Here is a 14,770-nt window from a genome sequence, read left to right on the forward strand (position 1 = left end):
AATATAAATCTACATGAAGATTCAGTGAAATGTGTTAATAATTCATATATTTATATAGATTTATGCTGATTTTATATATATTTCCATATAAATAAATTTTTTAGATGGTTATATTTATGTGAATGCGATTCTATAATGCTTACTTTATTAATACAAATTAAGCAACATGTGTGATAATGGTTATGGTTATTCAATTTTTTTATTTTTTTTTTAAATTTTTTTTACCACTTTCAAAACATTTTTTTTGGTTATTTGGCAATGTAATCGATGTTGATATTTCTTATGAGAACCACTATTCAAAAGTAGTAAATTGAACAATTTTCTCTCACTTGAATTTGAAATTTCAAACCAAAAATAAAAATTGGACATGTTCCATCAATTTAAATCCTTTTTTTATGATTATTGCAAGAAATTAAATTTTTAAAGATAAAAATTTAGGGACAAAATCACTTTTTAGGAACAATATATTTTGTCACCAAAAGTGTTATTATTTTAATTTTAGCGACAAAATAGACAATTTAGTGATGAATTACTAACATTTTGGGATCAAAAGTTTTGTCTTAAAAAATAAACCTTTTTGGGGTCAAATTATTTTGTCTCTAAAAATATATTTATTAGCAACATTTTTAAATTGTCCCTAAAAGCTCTTTTTTTGACTTTTTAAAATGGCCTTTTGGCAACTGTCTTATCGACAACTAAAATTTGTAGTAAAATTTATACTTTCACAAACAAAAAACTTGATCTCTAAAACTCTTATGTGTTGTAATGGACTATTGCCAAACCACCCCTCCAAAAAAATTTTTTTTTGAATTTATACTGAATAAAATAATTTTAAACATAAAAACTCAAGCCTTCATTGTCAGTTTTATCGTAAACAATATCCTTATCAAAATTTGAGCTTTTAACTTTCAAATCTTCCATAATGATGACCGAGGATTCAACTAATAAACTAATGTAAGGTTTGGGTAAGAATAAATTTAAAAGACGAAAACTTTGGGAAGATGTGAGACTTCGGAAGATTGAGTTAGAAACAATGAGGAATAAAACTAAGGTTTAATATTAGACTTATAATATATGTGTGTTAAGAGTTTTTTAATTCCAAAGATGTGTACAAGGATAATTTAAATTTGAGGTAAGATGTGTATACTGGTCTCATTTAGAAACATGTTTTTTTAGTAATTTTTTGATTTTTTTGTTAAAATATGATGTAAACACATAAATATGTTTAGGATGACTTTTTAATTTTTTACAAAAAGATGTATAAAAAATAGAGAGAAAATAGAAGTTATGACTTTTTGGTATAGTTTGTTGGCTTTTTGATTTTTTTTTTAGTAACTTTTTGACTTTTAGGCTAAAAAATGATATTGCCAAATATTAGTAAATTTATTTAGTAGTAAAATTGTAATATAAAATTTATTCATTAAGTATGTGTATATAGAGTAAATGATGTGTAGAAATACAGTTACATCTATTTAATTTTTTTTTAAATAGAAAAATGAGTGGCACGTGACATAAGGAGAAACAAGTAAAGAACAAGTCTAATCTCCACTTAATATAATACTAGCGGTTGACACATGCAATGCGTGTGCAATTGAAATAAATAAAAACAAAATAAAATATTTATTATCGTGTGTCATTCAAGTAGTAAAAAACATTTTAATAGACTCAAGGTCTAAGGTTTAAGTCTCACTCCTCCCATCTATTATTTTATCTAGAAAAATAAATGACACGTGACATAAGGAGAAACAAGCAAATAAAGACTTGGGTACCAAGTCCAACCTTCACTTAATATATAAAAAATAAGAAATAGATATTTTATCATATTTTTAAATTACAAATTATTATAAATCTATCAAAAAATTATGGGCAAAACACCAATAAATCTCAAATTTTAATATGTTAAACTATTTGGTCCTGCCTTTTATTTTGTAGACTAATAAGTCCTATTTGAATGTTAAAAGCTCACTATAGGCCTTTTTTAGATTTTCCTCCTTTCTGAACATCAGCAACATTAACTGCACCAACAACATCATCAAACACCATCAAACATCAACTACATCATCAAACATCATCAACATCACCCACATCATTGATCAAACATCAACTACATCATCAAACATCATCAACATCACCAACATTATAAAACATCAACTACACCATCAAACATCATCAAACATCAACTACATCATCAAACATCATCAACAACAGCAACATCATAAAACATCATCAAACATCAACTACAACATCACCAACATCGCCAACATTGTGAACATCATCAAACATCAACTACATCTTCAACCTCATCAAACATCATCAACATCACCAACATCATAAAACATCATCAAACATCAACTACATCATCATACATCATCAACATTGTGAACATCATCAAACATCAACTACATCTTCAACCTCATCAAATATCATCATACATCAATATGGGATACAATATATTGATATTTATGCAATATAACAAATAAAGATACCGTACCAAATATAAAATATAACAAACAAAGATACCATATTAAATATAAAAAGGACTAAATGGTTTACAAAAAAATGCTCAGGATTAGATAGAGCAACATTTCCCAATATGAGATTTATGAGTAATTTTTTCAAAAATAATTATATTACACTTATGATAAAAATACGTAATTAGGTGCATAAATGATTTTTCCATTTGTCAAGTGGGATGTCCATTGAGAACAGAACTGACTATTGTGTGCGTCTCTGGTAGTAAATACGAAACAGTTTGATATTATCTCTTCTAATATAAAACAGATTGATTTTTTAATTTTTATTATGAGAGGGAGAAAAGACCTACATTAAGATAAAGGAAGACTAGATATGTTACGATAGATAAAAATTCTTGAATCACAAGAATAATTTTCAATCCATAAGTAGTACCAAAATATGAGAATTGTTATACTTCTATTGGAGTTCATCCCAATATTATTTGTAACAAGACAAGGGGGAATATTTTTTTTATTAATAATACTAAATTCAAGTATGACTCAAATTTAAATACTATGTAAAAAAAAAAAAAAAAACTCTTAAATGACAGTAAGATTATAAATGTAGGAGCCTAAATGATGTAATGCAAGGGCAAGCAGCTTAGATCACAGTAATTGTTTTGATGATTAGGGTATTTTTAACAGAATTGGGCCAAATCTAACAGTGTTAGTAACAATATTGACTTGTCAATTTAAAAATGTTGACTTGTCCTAAGATTATAATGAGAAATGAGCACATTAGTCAAATTGTTCCAATTGGTAGTTCATATTAGCTCACTAAGGCATAATGCTTATTTGTTTTTATATTAATTAGCTCACTTTAGCACATTAGTATGATATTTTTGTTTGTTTATGCAAACTATGAGATACAATTTTCAGCGGGCTGCCCATAAAAATTTACCTTTTAACTTCATAATTTTGAAGACTTGGTTGGCCTTTGTTTGAAATTAAAAGTTTTATTGGTTGAGTACATTTTCTCTTCACTGATTACAAATTTAATTTTTATTCATAAACACATGTATGATAACGTGACAGAGACATTTTTATAATTCTATAGTAGTTGTTTTTAATTTCAAATGCCATTTTTTAAAAAAAGGGCAAATTACTAAAACCCCTCGAGATTTGACTAAAATATAGATTCTCTGAGATTTGAGAAATTACATTCCCGTCCCTGAAGTTTATATTTGCATAACAAATTGTCTTCTGAGATTTATAATTGCATAACAAATTGCCCCCTCATTTGTTATGCAAATATAAATCTCAAGGAGTAATTTGTAATTTCTCAAATCTCAAGAGAATCCATATTTTAGTCAAACCTGAAGGGGTGTTGGTAATTTGCTCTAAAAAAATGAAGGTTGTGTTTGGTAGAGTTTTCTAAATATGATTTGAGAGTATGAGTTGTATTTTGAGTTTGTGAGTTTTGGAATTATGATTTGAGTGTAGAAAATTTGTTTGGTTATGGTTTTTGAATAGAGTGTTGAATTGAGTTTTGAATTATATGTGGAATTGAGTTTTGAAAGTTTGATGTAACATGTGAAATAATAAAATTTGTTTGGTGATGAGTTTTCAAAATAGTTTTCAAAACTTAATTCAACCTATAATTGATAATCAAACACGCAACTTATATATCGATTTCCGTATTTTTGATTAACAGTCATAACCAAACTATTTTTAAAATACTCAAATAAAAAAATGATTTTTTTTTCAATTAATTGTTTTTAAGTAATTTTTTTGAATAATTTTTTTTTCAAATAATTTTTTTTTTAAATAACTTCTATGTCAATTATTTTGTGTCAATTAATTTTTCTGTCAATTTATTTTTTAGGCCAGTACAAACATTTTGTACAATACGTTTTTAATATTTTTCAAAAATTTTGTTGAAGTCAACAACTTTGGAGATTACATATTGATAAAAATTAACAAAAATCATTGTGTTCAATATTTTTAAATACAAACTAAAACGTAAACGTTACCAGACATTATCAACATTTTTTCATTTATTAAATTTCATTAATTTAATAAAAAAATCGTTTCTTTTTGTTGGTGCATTATTGTCACCTAACTCTCACCCACCCGTGAAGGATATATAATTGGGGGCAAGAGTGATATTTGCGTACAAAATGACCAATTCGCCCCTCTTGATTTGAATGGCATGTTGTTATGTAAAAACAAAATAAAAAGGGTAATACTATAATTTCGCTCATCCAATAGACCCACCCCCTCTTATGCTCTGTGTCAGTTCATCATTGTGCGATAAAGGAAAAAAAAGAAGCAGCCAAAAACTTGCACACATATTCAGTAATTAGTATACGGAAGAAATTAAAAATAAGGAAAAAAAAAATCAGTAAGAAATGAAAAGTAAATAAGAGGAAAAAAAAAAAACCCTTATGGACCTTCTAAACCTGAGCCTTTATATAAGTCAGTATCTCTGCATTCATTTAACCACACCATCTTCACCATCTCATTCCAACAACTTCAGCAACTCCTTCACCCTACAATACTGACTACATTCAATGTACATATCTGTGTGAATGAAGAGAGAAGAGGTTAGTTTGAAGCACAATTCATATTCTTGATAGCTTCAGAGCTGAGTTGTAGGAAGGCAAAGAATCCACCATACGGGACAACCAGCCAGTCATCTCGCCGGTCAACTGGCCGGTCATCCGATTTCAGCCACCAATTCGCCTTCTGCGCTCAATTTTGCTATCTGTTGGTTGCCTTTTAGCAGAGGCTCAGTTTGCCTATCTGTTCCTTTTTTCTTTTTTTCACACCAACATCATACATTTTACTATACATTTTTCTTAACTTTTGCAGTAATCATGTTGAGAACAAAAAGAGCGATACCCGAACGTGGCGAAACCTCTAACCCTATACAACGTCAACCACAACAACAACATCATCGCTATCCAATTATTGCTTTTCTCACATATAATCACGAACAAACTTATTCAAATTTTTCTAATCGACCAATTGTTACGAGGAGAAAAGTAAATCTAGCTTCTCAATATGATCCATTGTTGCTTGGCAGACTGGATACGATGGGATGGTTACCTTTAACTAATTTACCACATAAGGCATATCCCCGTCTTGTATATTTATTTTACCTTCACTTGACATCTGCTGAGGAACAAGTGGAACAGTTTAGTCTAACCTCTTATGTGAAGGGGGAAGTAATCACACTCAACCCCCGCACTTTCGCACAAATTATTGGAGTTGAAACAGGAGATTTGCAATGCCATTTTCAAACTGAGGCTCAGTTAGCTAATATTGTTGGTGATCTAACTGAGGTTTATACAACAATTTGTGAGAGCCGATTCACCGGCACTAATATACAAGCAAGACATTTAACACTCCACCTTCGTATTCTTCATCGATGGATAGTTGAAAATGTCACTCCCAAAAAAGGACATTTTGATACTGTTCCATGTTTTAATGTTTATTTGTTATATTGTTTTGAAATTGGACAAAAAATAGATTTATGCTATATATTACTGAGAGAAATGATGGTTGCAAAACTTGGTACTCTCAGTGGCCGGTCACTACCTTTTGGAGCTTTGTTAACCAAAATTTTTAAAGCGCATCATGTCAACCTTGAAAGTGAAGTAGATGTGAGAATCACTTCACCAATTTCTGAGTACACACTGACCCAAGCTGGTGGTGTTGAAAACTTACTGGGCTCTATTAATTTTGAAAATGAACCAATACCTGATGAGGAAGAACCCAATGACAATACCAGGCCACCAAATGAACAACCCCAATACTGGACTGATTATTTAGCATTGGAACAAGAACAGTACAATCAGCGCCTACAATGGGAACAACAAATGGCTAATCAGATCAATACATTGGGTACTCGGTTCGATGAATTTGCCGCCGCTCAGAACTCACTAATTCAACAATTTGGTGAGTTTCGTGTAGACCCAGGGAGACGTGATAAAGTGACAAGGAACCGCATTGATCAGATTGATCATCAAGTCACTCAGGTGTACTATTACGACTTCCCTCCACCTCCACCACCACCACCACCATTACCTGACAACGATGCTTAACTTGTTTCAATGAGCGTTTAAATGGTTCACACATGCAGTGATTACATTTGTTTTCTTATTTTGTTGTGGTTATTTTGTTTTCCCATTTTGTTGTGGTTATTCTATTTTGTTATTTTATTGTAATCTTTTGTATTGACGTAATGAATAGTATTTTTTTTTCTACACTGTAAAATTAACCAGTGACAATGTTATAACATTTTGTGAGATATATTATGAAATTAAAAAAAAAATGTACAAAAATTAATAAAAAGAAATTAAAATTAATAACAAAGCCTTCATTTCAATAAAATGAAAAAATTAAAATTAAAATTAAAAAAGTTTACGAATTAATAAAAAAAATTAAAATTAATAACAAAACCATTATTTTAATAAAATGAAAAAAAAATTAAAAAAAATAATCTACTCAAATGAAATAAAACAAGTTAAAAATTAATAATTATACTTTTTTTTAATAAAAAGGAAATAAAAATTAATAAAAACTTATTTGGTATAATATCTGAAAATAACAAAACCATTATGTTAATATAAACAAAAAAAAAATTAATAAAAAGAAATTAAAATTAATAGCAAAGCCTTCAAATTGTTTTAAAATGAGAAAAGTAAATTAATAAAAATATGTTGTCTACAAATTAATTTTAAAAAATTTAAATTAATAACAAAACCATTATTTTAATGAAATGAAAGAAAAAATTAAGAAAAAAAAATTCGGCTAAAATGAAATAAAAAAGTTAAAAATTAGTAATTATACATTTTCTTTAATAAAAAGGAAAAAAAATTAATAAAAACTTATTTGGTATAAAAATTACAAACAAAACCATTATATTAATAACATGAACAAAAAAAAACAATTAATAAAAAGACATTTAAATTAATAACAAAGCCAAAATTTCAATAAAATGAAAAAAAATAAAGTAATAAAAAAATGTCATCGACAAATTAATAAAAAAATTAAAATTAATAACAAATCTATCCATGGCCAACAATTTCTTTTTAATAAAAAGTTAATGAACATCATAAACTGAATGAATATCATAAACTACAATTTTTGCATACATAATTCAACCACCAAATTCAATCAAGTGTTTGACCCTACATATTATACATTGCATCAACAACATATTTAAATGTCTTCATTAACGTTGAGAGGGGAGATTTGCGCCGTTAGTACGGCCGAGCTAAGATGGGACGGATCTGTTTTGCTCGGTCTTAAAGACTAGCTGACCGGCATGAACTAAGCCTGGCCGAGCTGCGACTCGCAAATATTCGGCAGTGCACACAGCCAAGTGGCGAGACCAGGCTACTGATAGCTCGGGCTAAACTATGGACAAGCGAGGGTTGGTACGTCTCTGACCGGTGAGCCAAGATGGGCAGATTCCAGAGAACCTCGGATGAAGGTAGAACGGACGGAGGCCGGCATGCCTCGCGACCGGTATGCCACGACAAACCGGTCAACTCCAGCGCGACCCATGAGCATCACCCCGCCACCCCTTTGCCAAGAGGCAGTCCGGTGGGGCATAACGCGGTTGAGCGCCTGTAGTGATAGTTCTTCGTAGGAGATAGGCCGGTCGTGGTACTGCGGTCAGGTGTGCCACCTGGGCCAATGGCACGAGGGAAGGGACATCTGCTCCACGCATGCCTCAATACCGTTAGGCAGTTCTGCGTGTACTGATGGGAGGACTAAACCTTTACACGCGTAAGGTGGTGAGAGGCGAACACTGCCACTTGTCTTGGGAAGGACAGCAAAGGTAGTGCACGCATCATCTTGAGGCTGCATGGCCAGCCTTGAAATAGGGAGGAGGACGAACATTAGAGGTATGCAACTTCTCTCCCAAAAGAAAATACTCTCTCTCTATCTGTCTTCTCCTTCCTCAAGTGGACTGACTTGATCGTCGGAGGGTCTATCTGGCACACCACCGCTAGGCAGCTCACGGTTTCTTTATTACCAGGTAGACGCCGTCAAGAGAGGCTTGGAGTACAAGGAGTACAAAAAGCAGAGGATATTTCGCCCCCGTACAATTGGCGCCGTCTGTGGGAAGTTTTTGATACTCAACCCTTGTTCTTAAAGCTTCTTCAACCATTTCCATGGCCAACAACGGCGAAGCCCCGCTGTCCGTCGTCGATGGCGTCATACCTGAATACGTCCGCTTGAGAGAAGGTCCTCCGAATATTCCAGCCATGGCGGGCCTAGAGACTCCTTCGCGAAGTGCGCAAGACAAACGCGGAAGGAGTGCTGATCGCTCGCAGAGTCCTAAGGGCCGCCGACGCCAAGGGGAGTCCCATGCGCAGCACCTGGAGCACAAACTCAGGGACCAAAACGCCGTCATTCGCAAGATGGCGGCGGAGATGGAGCTGCTGAAACGCCAGATTAAAGGGAAGGGTGTTGCTGGAGAGGGAAACCTCAGTGAGCGCACCCCGTCCCCTCGTTGCAGCAGTCGCCGCCAGGGGAGGACCCACTCTCTCTCCATCACCAGGAACTATGGGGTTGGAGGTTCCGACCAAGGAGAGGGCAGGTCCCTCTCTCGCGACAGCACGTACCGTCCCTCACGCCCGACGCCGACGTCGGGATCCTCTTTCTCCACACGTTCCAGGGACTTGAGGGGTGTATTGGAGGAGAGGGCGCGCTATCGGGAGGCTTGGAGAGTGCCGGCATTGCAGAGGTTAAGCGCTCCAGTTTGTTACAGTGAGGAAGTGGCGATGCCAGTCCCCAAAGTAATGGCCCCTGCGCTGGTGGACAAAGAGCTGGCGCTACTTACAGCCACACCGCTGTCTCCAGAGTTTGAGAGTACGCCACTCCCCGCCGGATTCCACCAGCCAAAGTTCACTTTGTACGACGGCAAGACGGATCCATACATGCACGTGAGCCATTACCGGCAAGTAATGGCTGGACACCGGCGGAATGACGCCTTGATGTGCCTCATAGTCCCAGCAAGCATGGGAGAGCTGGGTTTGAAATGGTTCGAAAGGCTCTCGGAGGGGAGTATTGAGGGGTGGCAGCAACTAGCGAAAGCCTTCGTCACCAGATTCAAAACCAACACACGAACGCCGAAGGAGGTCGACCATCTCCTGGGCGTCAAGATGGAGTCTGGATGTTAGTTGAAGGCATACAATGCAAAATACTGGGAAACTTACAATGAGATCCTCGACTGCCCCACCAATCTGGCGATCACTCAGTATAAACGGGGTCTCCCAGTCGGACATAGGCTGCGAGATTCACTCACGATGCATCAACCTACAACCATGGAGTTATTGATGCAACGGATCAATGAGCACATTCGTGTGGAGGATGATGCCTCCTCCGCGACCAAGAAGGCTAATCCGGTCGCGGCGGACAGGAGGGTTACGAGGAAAGTTCACTCAGTAGGGCAGGAGAATAACCACCCAAACAACCGGTCGAAAGACCAGCGCCATGGTTCAAACCGTGATGACAAAATCAAGGGCTGCCGAAATGACCGGGCTCACCCTCCCCGTGATGCAGCAGAGGATGCCAAAAGAAAATTGAAGGCGCGGACTGGGATCACCACGGTGTTTAAAATCCCCATCTACCGCATTTTGAGTGAGATTCGAGGTGAACCCTTCGTCCGTTGGCCGGCCAAGTTGGGGAGTGCGCAGAGGGGCTTCAATTCAAAATATCGCTGCACCTTTCATGAAGAACGGGGGCACCGAACAGAGGACTGCTTGCCGCTCAAGCAACACTTAGAGGAGTTGGTGGCGGCAGGGCATCTTGACCAATACATAGATGGGGGCATCAAGGCCACGCCAGCGGACCAAGCCGAGCCAAACTGCCTGGCCGCCCTGGAAGCGCCCCCGCAAGGTGTAATCAACGTCATCCACGGTATCGTTGAACCGGCCAGGGTTTGCGAGCTGAGAGGGATGATCAAGAAGGCCGAGCACATGAGGGAAGTGCTCTCTGTTCAGCCCGTTGTGAAGAAGGGAAAGGCCGAAGAAAAGGACATCCTTTCATTCTCAACCAAGGACTTGGAAAGAGTTCAGATGCCGCACAATGATGCTTTAGTAGTCACTCTACGCGTCAAAGACTTTGACATCAAGAGAATCTTGATCGACCAGGGGAGTTCAGTGGAAATTATGTATTATGACGCGTTTAAACAAATGAAGTTGGAAGACAAGGACTTGGCCCCCGCAACATCCCCTTTGGTCGGCTTCAACTCACAGCCAGAATGGCCAATCGGAAAGATTATCTTGCCGGTCAAAGCGGGATCGGTCGTAAAACAGGTAGAGTTCTGGGTGCTTAAAGTTCCATCAACTTACAACTTGATCTTAGGCAGGGGTTGGCTGCACGCCATGCAAGCAGTTGCTTCGACCTTCCACCAAGTCATGCGCTTTCCGGCACCGAGCGGACAAATAGAGGAAGTTTGGGGGGACCAGGTGATGGCGAAACAATGCTTCGTTGCAGTCAATGGCAGCCGAGCGGCCAAAGGGTTCGTCCAAATGATTGAAGGGCCCGAGGGTAAAGAGGTCCTTGAAGACGTAGGAAGAAAGGCCGAGGAAAAGTCGGTCGAAGATTTGGTGGAAGTGCGCATTGACGAGAACGATCCAAAGAAATTCTTCCTCTTGGGATCATCCTTGTCTAGCGCCGAGCGGATGGATTACGTCAACTTCTTGGTTTCCAATTTGGAGGCCTTTGCCTGGACGCCTTATGACATGCCTGGCATCGACCCGAGCTTCATTTGTCACCAGTTGAATGTTTTCCCTGATGCACGGCCAGTCATTCAAAGGACGCGCCGCTCAGCCTTGCACCATGCTGAAGTGGTCGCAGAGGAAGTAAAGAATTTGTTGGAAGCTGGGGCCATAGAGGAGGTGCAGTACCCTCGGTGGATATCCAACACGGTGGTTGTTCCGAAGAAGAACGGCAAGTGGCAAGTCTGCGTTGACTACAAGACTGTCAACCGAGCTTGCCCCATGGACAGCTTTCCCCTCCCACGAATTGACCAGCTGGTGGACTTGACCGCTGGCCATCAGAGGTTTAGCTTCCTGGATGCATATCGCAGCTACCACCAGATAGCCATGTATAAACCAGACAGAGAGATCACGTCGTTCACAACCCCCAGAGGCTTATATTGCTACAAAGTCATGCCGTTCGGACTAAAAAACGCCGGGGCGACTTTTCAGAGGATGGTAACGAAGATGTTCGCTCCTCTTCTGGGCCGAACAATGGAGGCCTATATCGACGACATGGTGGTGAAGAGTAAGGAGAAGTCTCAACACCTCGCCGACCTTGCAGAGATGTTCGCCATACTTAAGCTCCACAAGCTTCGTTTGAACGCCACAAAGTGCGCCTTCGGAGTTGGCACCGGAAAGTTTCTGGGTTTTCTGGTCACAAATCGGGGGATTGAAGCCGACCCATCACAGATCAAGGCCATACAAGACCTGGAGCGTCCCAACTCCACGAAGGACGTGCAACATCTTGCCGGGATGGCGGCCGCGTTGAATAGATTTATCAGTCGGTCTTCTGATCGTTGCAGGCCCTTCTTTAAAACTCTGAAGTCCAAGTTCTTCTGGGATGACGAGTGCGACCACGCACTAGCAGACCTGAAAGCATATCTCTCCTCAGCCCCTATTTTGGTCACGCCTCAGCCAGGCAAAGAGTTGTACCTCTACTTAGCTGTCTCCCAACACGCAGTCAGCGCAGTATTGGTGCGTGCTGAAGGCATCCAGCACCTACCGATCTTCTATGTAAGCAAGACTCTTCTCCCAGCCGAAACAAGATATCTTCCCTTGGAAAAATTGGCGCTGGTCCTAATGATGGCGTCAAGAAAGCTGGCACACTATTTTCATGCCCATACAATAGTTGTGTTAACCGAGTTCCCGCTTAAAGTGCTTTTTGAAAAGGCAGACTTCACCGGGAGAATTTTGAAATGGGCCGTGGAATTAGGGCAATATGACATCAAGTTCCGACCGCGCACCGCAATCAAGGCTTAAGCACTTGCTGACTTTGTGGCGGAATTTGCCCCTAGGATGCATCCAGTATGCCCGGTTGATTTGGTTGGTGCGGGATTCAGCGCAACCCATGGTTCTTGCAACAGAAACGAGTGTTGGTTCGCAAGTAGGAAAGGGGACGAGCACGACCGGACTAACCAAGTCCGACGAGAATGCACTGATTAGAGACTTAGAAATGAGAAGCTCCCAGAACCCCTCTGATTGCTGGAAGCTGTTTATTGGCGAGATGTGGAAGCTCATCGTTGATGGGGCGTCCAACAGACATGGGGCCGGGCTGGGCATCGTGCTGAACTCGCCGGACAGGCTGATCATCGAGCAGGCAATTACACTCGACTTCCCAGCATCCAACAACGAGGCTGAGTATGAAGCTCTCCTTGCCGGACTAAAAAGCGCGCTGAGAATGAAAGCCACGGCCCTTATGGTATTTAGTGATTCCAAGTTGGTGGTCAATCAGGTCTCAGGGGAGTATGAAGCAAAGGACGAAAGAATGGCCAAGTATCAGGCGCTGGTACGCGTAGAGATCAAGAAGTTCGCTGCAATAAGGTTGGAACAAATCGACCGTGAGGAAAACAGCGCGGCTGATGAATTGGCCGGACTCACTTCTGCCCAGACAGCTTTTCCTAACCCCTTGATGATAGAATTTTTGCCAAGGCCAAGCATTGAGGAACCAGAATCAGCCGAGGTACTTTGCACTGACTTGGACCCTTCATGGATGGATCCTATCATCGCCTTCCTGAAAGATAGGATTCTCCTAGAAGAAAAGAAGGCGGCACACAAGATCCGGGCAAAATCAGAGCGGTTTTGGCTCTCCCCGTCCGGGGCCTTGTACAAGAAATCTTTCACCGGCCCATATTTGAAATGCGTCCACCCCACCAAGGTGGAGGCTTTCCTCTATGAGATACATGAGGGCATCTGTGGAAGCCATACTAGGGGCAGATCCTTGGCTTACTGAGCAATTTCTCAGGGTTATTGGTGGCCGCGCATGCAGACAGATGCACAAAAATATGTTCGCAGGTGCGAGAAGTGTCAGAAGTTCGCCCACCAGATCCACCAGCCGGCCAGAGACTTGCTCCCTCTCACAAGTCCTTGGCCGTTCGCGCTTTGGGGGTTGGATATTGTTGGGCCACTCCCAGCTGCACCGGGCAACCGTAAGTTCTTCATAGCCGCCACCGACTATTTCACCAAGTAGGTTGAGGCCGAGCCACTAGCAACCATAAGGGAAAAGGACATGAAGAAGTTTGTATGGAAAAACATGATCACCCATTTCGGTATACCCAAGGCCCTCATCTCGAATAATGGCGCTCAATTTGATGGTAAACTCTTTCGCGGATTTTGCAAAGAGTTGAAGATCGAGTTCTACAATTCGACGCCGGCCTATCCTCAGTCAAATGGTCAAGCAAAGGCCTCAAATAAGACCATCCTGGACGGGCTGAAGAAGCGGCTTGAGAAGGCTAAGGGCAAGTAGGCTGAAGAACTCCCTAATGTGCTCTGGGCATACCGCACTACGCCAAGGCGGTCAACCGGGAAAACACCATTTTCTTTGGCCTACGGCATGGAGGACGTCATCCCGTTGGAAATTGGCATGCCAACCATTCGCTCTGAAAATTTTCAGCCAGATCTGAATAGTGAGGCGGTGGCATTGGAGTTGGACCTTGCTGAAGAAAAGAGGGAGCAAGCATTGATCCACATAGCGGCTTATCAACAAGAACTCTCCAAAAAATACAACAAGGCTGTGCACCCCAGGATGTTCAAGATCGGGGACTGGGTATTAAGAAAGGTGCTTGGCAACACAGTGGTCCCTGGCGAGGGAAAGCTCAGTGCGAATTGGGAAGGACCATACAAGGTGATTGGTCTTGCTGGTAAAGGGGCGTACCATCTGGAAGATATAGATGGCAAGGCTGTCCCCAGACCATGGAATACGGCCAACCTTAAGGTCTTTTACTTTTAAGATGTAATTTGCTTGTGTTGTTTAGCTTTTTTAGACCTTTAGCCTTTTGGCACTTAATGTAAAGGATAGCAATGCTTTTGTAATGAAAAATAGCCCTCCTGTTGTTTACAATTACATCTTTGTACAATGGATTCGCAAGGACGCAAGGCAATTATGAATACCAGGGGCATGAGACCGACCTGAATGGGACCGGACTGATTCCCCCTTGCTGGAATGAATGCAGGCTGCACAAACAGTTGGAACATTGTCCAACAATTTAATTGGCATTTGGCCCCATTCGCATTAGGGCCGAGATGGTTTTTCTC

The 14,770-nt window shown here is 39.7% G+C and overlaps 1 protein-coding gene across 1 annotated transcript; it reads left to right on the top strand.

Moving 5' to 3' along the window:
* Positions 1-14,069: 14,069 nt before the first annotated feature.
* LOC145806688 (uncharacterized) lies at positions 14,070-14,465 on the top strand. The gene has a single exon (XM_082904277.1). The coding sequence runs from the start codon at positions 14,070-14,072 to the stop codon at positions 14,463-14,465; it is 396 nt and encodes a 131-aa protein (XP_082760403.1).
* The last annotated feature ends 305 nt before the right edge of the window (positions 14,466-14,770 follow it).

This window comes from Camellia sinensis, chromosome 1 (genome assembly GCF_055761805.1).
Source record: "Camellia sinensis isolate YWXY chromosome 1, ASM5576180v1, whole genome shotgun sequence".
Taxonomy (NCBI): Eukaryota; Viridiplantae; Streptophyta; class Magnoliopsida; order Ericales; family Theaceae; genus Camellia; species Camellia sinensis.